Source organism: Heterocephalus glaber, unplaced genomic scaffold, assembly GCF_053883595.1.
Source record: "Heterocephalus glaber isolate CG9 unplaced genomic scaffold, H.glaber_assembly_v1.0 deba00000122, whole genome shotgun sequence".
Lineage (NCBI taxonomy): Eukaryota > Metazoa > Chordata > Mammalia > Rodentia > Bathyergidae > Heterocephalus > Heterocephalus glaber.
The window spans coordinates 59,315,433-59,322,941 of NW_028258138.1; the positions used below are offsets into that span (position 1 = coordinate 59,315,433).

Here is a 7,509-nt window from a genome sequence, read left to right on the forward strand (position 1 = left end):
TAGATTTGCATAATTTATAATTTCTTTTTCCATTTAAAATAAATATTAATGAGTACACCTGTTTAATTTGTTATTATTTGCTGAATTTATGGTTGTTAAAATCAGGACCATGAGTAACTATAAATTTTAGCCCATCAGTTATTTAATCTGCCCCAATTAACTGATATCTTATATATTAAACTGTTTAAAAATTTTCACTCATCTTCCACAAAACACATTCTATGTGTAAAGAAATATTTATTTGTCCTCAGTTGTATCTATGAAACTATGGACATGAAACTATGATAGCACATAGAAAACATTTGTCTAATTTTATTGAGTGAATGACTGGTACCATTGATGTATCACTATTTCTTTAATTATTTTGATAATTCTGATTGCTATGCTGTGAATTTGAATTACTTGGTTGAATAACTGTATTATCAAACATACTTAGAACATTTTTAGGCTGCTTTCAGAAATAATCATTCAGCATAAATGAGAGGAAAACACAATGTGACTATTAAATATTTCTTCCTTTAGATCATTTTATGCAATCAAAGCACTCATCTGAACTATTGTCCTCAAATCAATCATAATCAAATTGGGTAGAAATTAGCCAATGACACAAACTATTTTATTACTTCAAGTGTTTACAGTGCACATATTATGTATCTAGAAAAGAGGTAAATATTGGGGAGTTAGAAACAACATTTATTTTATTTATTAAAGGCTTTAATTCTTTTTAAATGCAGCAATAGTGTCCCCTATCTCATATGTACCATACGTTAAGTGAGATGAATTTTTGGAAGAGTCATCCTGACTAGGCTGAATAACAGTCTTCAGAACTCCCTATCTTGTATATGCCTCATGGCAGATTACAAGGTATATCATCTCACAAGAGAAGAAAGGCAATGGTCATTTTGCATCATATGTGTAGCTTCTAGTCTTTAAAACACTAACCTAGGGGTTGTGAAGGGATTTTTCCATTGTGATTAAAGTCCTTAGTCAGTTGCCTTTCAGTTACTAAAAAAGAAGACAATCTGGGTAGAATTGACTTAATTGGTTGGAAAGTTTTTTCTGTATAGCTGCTGAATCTGTAATTGCTCTCCCTTTCTCTTGGATCTTCCTTCGTGACCAATTCTAAAATGTATGTGAACAGGAATCTTCAGTTTGACCTGTGAGTTTCAACCTGCTCCTCTTCCTCAGCTGCCTGCCTGTCCAAAGGACTGTGAACTTGCTTAGCCAACCCTTACAAGGAAATCCTTTGTACAAATATGTTCCTTCTTGGTTGTCATTCTCTGGTTGCATCCTAACATTAACACACCCAGTTGAATGTTTTGGCCAGACACAGTTTCTGTCTTACAAGACTTGAAATCTCATAAGAAAACTGGTCCATGAAGATAGAAAGTATAGACAGCAGTTCAAGACCATCTTTAGTTTGAAGTCAAAATATGTTATACAGAAATTAAATATTGTAGCATATCAGGATAGTGAGAGATCAATAGGGCTGGGAATTAGTGAAGAAGCTTTTATTAATAAATTGGAATTTGAAACTGTTCAAGGCTTGATAATATTTAAAAGGTCAGAGGAAAAAAAGAATGTCATTCTGTTTGATGAACAGCATTAGCGTAGGTGTTGAGATAACACTTAGCATGTTGAGTTTAGAGGATAGTATACTGATTTAACTTTTAATCAGTGCCCTATTAACCCCTTCCCTTCATGGTCCCTCTAATGAGAAAGTAGAGAATTCAATATCTCTAAATTATTGGAATTTAACACCACAAAAATGCTAAATATTAAAGCCTAACCATCCTGAGCTAAACAGCAAAATTAAGTTTTGCTGTATATTTTCAAAAGTCAAAAATGCCAGATAAAAAAAAATGCTGGATAAAGTGAGGTCTTTTGTAGAAAAATAAATAAAGCATCAGTAGCAAAATAATGTACAGTGAACTTTGCTTCCCCTACCCAGCAAAATAGTCATTAGCTGTGGGCAGTATGATGAATAATGAGCCAGCACACTTTGCTGAAGGGGTCAGGAGGTGCAAAGATGAGAGATATGTGAAGTGTGTGTGTGTGTGTGTGTGTATGTGTGCATTTGTGCATGTGTGTGTATGCATGTATGTATTTTGGAGGAGAATAAGTGGAGGTATGTGTGAAGAAGCCACTACTAATATTTGGGGACAAGGTAATTCCAGAATATGAGTCTTTTCTGATAAACACCCTTGAGATTTTGAGTTTGCAGTATTAGATAAAAAAAGATTAGCTTTTGCCCAGAGCACCAAGGAGCAGACCCCAGCCCCACCTCAGCACAGAGAGGTGAGCCTATTGGGCTGTCATACCACCACCCCAGAACACTAAGGATAACAGAGCCCCCCTCCCCCAGCACCAAGGTGGTGAGCCTCTCAGGCTGCTCTACTGCCACCCCAGAGCACGGAGGAAGAGAGCCCACATGGGCACAGAGGAGGTGAGCCACGTGGGCAGCAGCACCCCCACTATGGCTGTGCTGAACAATTACCTGGATCCACACTGCAGAGTTGCATGGGTCATAAAGGATATTGTTCTGAGCTCCAGAAAATAGAGCAGAAGTGAACAACAGAAAGAGGGCCTCTCTGAGGCTTCTTGATGAAAATTAAAGCCCACCAGAAAAGTGAAGAAAATTGCTGCAATAAAAGCACAACAGACCAAATTAGTTGGGGGAGCAGTGATGTGGATCAGAGCAGCACAGCTGCAAGTGGATCCCAGACAGGTCTCCATCCTGACCCCAGAAGCTGGGGCACACTGACCCATGCCAAGGGCCTACCTGGAACTGAAGAGCTGTACAGGCACACAAGCAACAGCCAGAGGTTTGCTCCGATACCATCAGTAAGTTCACGAGACCCTAGCCAGAAGCTTGCTCACATAACAGGAAATGGGGTACAAAGCTCCCAGCCCTCCCAGGCAACAGCTACATAGGGGCCCTAGCCAGAAGCACACATAGATACCATCCCAAGTGTGTACAGACCCCAGCCAGAAGTCCACTCAGACAACAGGACAGCTCAGGGTTACAGAAGACCACCTTTCTGAACCCAGGATAGTGTACTGGTGCACAACAGAATAAAGGCTGCTCTGTGGCCTGCTGAGAATTGATGACCACTGAGTGAGAAAAAGTTGACTCAACAAAGGCACAGCAGGATGCATCTGTTGAAATGAGAAGACATGGAAACAAGTCTCAAAACCAGATTTCCACATCACCTAAAGCAACCCCAAAGGGGAATGAGATGAAACACTCTGATACTCAACCACCTGGATATCCTGAACTAGCACAGAAAGAGGAACTGGAAAAATTGAAATCAGAAATAATTTCTCAGATAACAGAAGAGATTATGCCCATAGTGCAAGACATGATTAATAAATCTAGAGCAGACACAGATAAAAAAAATAGAGGAGCTGAGGAACATGATGGAATCCCAATATAGGAAACAAAAGGAATCCATAAAGCAGATGCAAACAGATTCCCAGGAGATTAAAAACTCCACTGAAAGATTACACAGCAGAATGAGCCAATGTGAGGACAGAATTTTAGATATAGAAGATAAGATTGCAACTAGTGACTGGGGAAGGAAAAATTTCTTTAAAATAGTAAGGGACCATGAGAATTCAATTCAGCAGCTGCTAGAAGAGGCAAAGAAGAATAACATAAGACTGATTGGAGTCAATAAAGAAACAAGAGAGTGCAGATGATATAAAAAAAACTTTTCACAGAAGTAATGGCAGAAAACTTCCCAAACAGGGGAAAAGAACTTGACATATGGATAAGAGAGGCATATAGGAGTCCAACTAGCCTTGATAAAAAAAACAAAAACAAAAAACTACACATAGGCATACAATTGTTACTATTCCAGGAACCCAACAGAAGAACAAAATTCTACAAGCAGTTAGAGAAAAGAAACAAATTACATACAAAGGAAAGGCCATCAGAATCACAGCAGACTTCTCAATGCAAACCCTCAAGGCAAGAGCTTGGAGTGATGTATTTTAAACTCAAAAGGAAAACAGCCTCCAACCCAGATTTATGTACCCTGCAAAATTATCTTTCAAAATTGATGGAGAAATATATTTTCATGACAAAGAGCACCTTAGGAATTTCATGAATACCAAACCACCACTAAAAAAAATTTTAGACAAAATCCCAGGAAAAGACAAGGATCACAACCCCAGAAAACACAGCAGAATGAATCCATTGGGCATGACAAGAAATTAAATGCAAAGAGGAAGAATCCAACAAAAAGTAGAAGTCATGACAATAATAAGTCAGTGCATATCAGTTATAATCATCAATGTAAATGGTCTAAATTTACAAATCAAAAGAAATAGACTGGCAGAATGGGTCAACAAGCAAGATCCTACAGTATGTTGCATAGAAGAAAAACACTATTTAAAAAGAAACTCATAAATTGAAAGTTAAAGGGTGGAAAACAATACTCCATGGGACAGGAATATGGAAAAAAGCAGGAGTAGCTATCCTCTTTGCAGATCAAGTGGATTTCAAAACAAAATCTGAAACCCTTCCTGTCCCAAGAATTTCAGATAAGGGATAGTCAACTTGTATGTACAAATCTATTGTGAACATGTGTTTTCATTTCTCTTAAGTAAAAACTTAAGAACAGTGCTGTTGGTTCTTAACCCTAGTAGAAGAAATTTCTATATTGTTTTCCAAAATGGTTTTGTCATTTTACATTCACATGAGCAGTATTAGAAAGTTCTTACTGGTTCGCACCTAAGCTGACATTTGTTCTTTTAAAACTTTTAACTTAACCTTCCTAATGAGTGTAAAATATGATCTTTTTTTTTTTTTTTTGGTACTGAGTATCAAACTTGGGTCCTTGTGCTTTTGAGGCAGATGGTGGAACCACTGAGCTAAATCCCCGGCCCTAATATGATCTTGTTATTGTAGTGATTAATATTTTTCAGATTCTTTTGTTGCACATCTTTTCTTGTGCTATACTGGCTATTCATTATCTTCTTCTGTCTACTTTTTAATTAGGTTGTCTATTAATAAGTTGTAAGTGTTCCTTATATATTGTAGTAATAGTTTATATGTATTATAAATATGTTCTGTTTAAGGACCACTTTTCATGTACTTAATGATGTCTTTTAAATTTCTAAATTTTGATGGAATCTCATTTATCATTTTTTTCTTTTATATATCATGTTTTTTGTATTAAAATTTCCAGGAAAATTTCTAGTTGCCTACCCTAAATTCATGAACATTTTCCCTTATAATTTCTTCTTAAAGTTTTATAGTTTTAGTCTTTTTTTTTCCCTGGGATTGAGTCTGTTTATTAAATAAACAAGCAAATGGCAGCACAAATTAGCAATAATTTTGGAAGAAGTGGGGACAAGGTGTAAGGTCAAAGGTAATTGTTCATTTTATAGTCTTAAAGTAGCTAAAGAACTGGGCCTGAGGTCCACTGATCAGTATTATGTATTCCAAATGCAAGAGGGCAAGATTAAAATACTAAGGCGCGAACCTTATCCCCTTTAGAAGACTTAATCAAAACCTTAAAAATTATCCTACAAGTCAGCAAGATTTCTTAAGATTTGAAATATGATTTTTCTCAGGAAGTTTTCAACCCATTTAGGAGCAAAGCTGTAAAGTCAATAGGCTAAAGATACTCTTCTGAAAAAGAAAAAGCCTAGCCATTTCTGAAATGATTTAGTACTTTCCCCTATTTTCATGTTCCATGAGGTTTTGTTTCCTCTTGTTTTATACCTTTAAGTACTCTAATTTCTCTGGGGGGAAAGAATGTATTACAAGAAGGAGCAGGGTTTAAAAAGCAAGAGTCTTAGGCTTTTAGAAATCTTGTTTTATAGCAAGTCATCTCAAATTAAAACCTGCAAGATTTTTGTCAACCTTTTAAGAAATACTTATGTTTACTGGCCTGGAGCAGAAAATTAGGAAGGTTTGAGCAATCTTTGAAGCTGATTAAAATGGAATAAAAAAAGTCAGCCTTCTATTTTGCACTACTTACCACTCCTTGGTGCCCCCATAGGACTACTTTCTGAAGTTGATAATACCAGGATGGGAGTGCAGTGGAGCCCCTGTGACCCAATACTCCATTGCTTGAGCCCTATTTTGTGTTTTGAGGGCTTTTGAGAGGAATGGAGTTAGAGAAATAAAGAGATGAATAAATAGATAAATAAATAAATACAATAGCGAACAGATTCATCAGCACCACCAACACAACAGAGGGAAGAGAACAAGATTAAAATGGTAAAGGGATGGAAGAGAAGAGCTGGAAAGGGAAGACAACAAGGACAAGGTGGCAGGAGACAAGTCTTGGCCTTAAGAGCAAGTCCAGTTCAAAGGCGTGGATGTGGGCAATGGGAGCTCTCCAGAAGTTGAAGGTGCTGTACTCAAGGAGGATATCACCTTCAGCGTTCTTCTGTTCTGCTCCAGTTGCTTGCCCGGTCATTTTGCTAGCGCTGCTGCCCTTGATCTTGTAGGTAGGTGTATCGGACAGACCCAGGCCTTCCAGCTCAGACAGATCCAGTTCCGGAATGGGCATCCTCAAGAAAAGAAAGGAGCTGTACTGGCTGCTCACAGGGTCCCTCATAGCTTCCTGTTATCAGTGAATTACTAGCGTGTTCCAAAGACGAAGGGAGTACTGCGGGGTCTAGGGGTCTGCTCTGGTCTGGAGAAAAAGGAAGCTGCTGGGGCTGTGACGGCTTTGTCTCCACCCTCGCCTTCTTCCCAGCTAGTTTTAGTCTTTTATATTTAGGTTCATAGATCTTTTCCAGTTATTTTTATGTATGGAAATAAAGGATTGAGGTTAATTTTTTACATACCGATACCAGGTGTTCTAGTGCCATTTGTTGAAAACATTATCTTTTCCTCTGCTCTTGAGTTGAATTTATGTTCTATAAAATGTTAATGTTAAATAATCTTTCAAAACTCAGTGGACCATATATGTGCGGTTCTATTTCTAGATTCTCTGTTTTATTGGATTGATCTATCTGTCTTTCCTTGCATCAATATTGCATTGATTACTGTAGCTTTAGAGGAAGTCTTAAAATTAGGTAATAAAGGTATTCCAACACTGTTACTTTTTTTTTTTCTTTTTACTTTTCCAGGTCCTCTGTACTCTTACATAATTTTTAAATTTCGATATCCAATTCTTCATTTATAGTGAGTATACATAGACCTGAAATTTTATATATACCTTGTGTTTTCTAATCTTGCTAAATTCAAATACAACTTCTTGGGGGGTCCTAGAGATTTCTTCGTATTTTCTCTGTAGATGATCATTTCATCTACATACAACGATTTTACTTTTACCTTGCCAATCCTATGCTATTTGTTTCTTTTTATTGCCAGATTATTTTGATTTGGGCCTATGTTTCAAAGTTTAATGGACAGATGAAGAGTAGGCATATCTGCCCTTGTTCCCCACCTTAGGGAGCAAGCATTTATCTTTTCCATTCATGTAAGGCATTTTTGCTGGAAGTATGGAGCTCATGTCTTTTATCTTTTGAGAAGGTTCTGTT

At 37.1% G+C, this 7,509-nt stretch overlaps 1 protein-coding gene across 1 annotated transcript; it reads right to left on the bottom strand.

Annotated features, from left to right (window-relative positions):
* Positions 1–5,889: 5,889 nt before the first annotated feature.
* LOC101704728 (protein AF1q) lies at positions 5,890–6,713 on the bottom strand. The gene has a single exon (XM_004835830.3). The coding sequence runs from the start codon at positions 6,576–6,578 to the stop codon at positions 6,228–6,230; it is 351 nt and encodes a 116-aa protein (XP_004835887.1). The 5' UTR covers positions 6,579–6,713; the 3' UTR covers positions 5,890–6,227.
* Between the last annotated feature and the right edge of the window lie 796 nt (positions 6,714–7,509).

Coding starts and splice junctions, on each gene's coding strand:
- LOC101704728 (XM_004835830.3), bottom strand. CDS start 6,578: ATGAGGGACCCTGTGAGCAGCCAGTACAGCTCCTTTCTTTTCTTGAGG.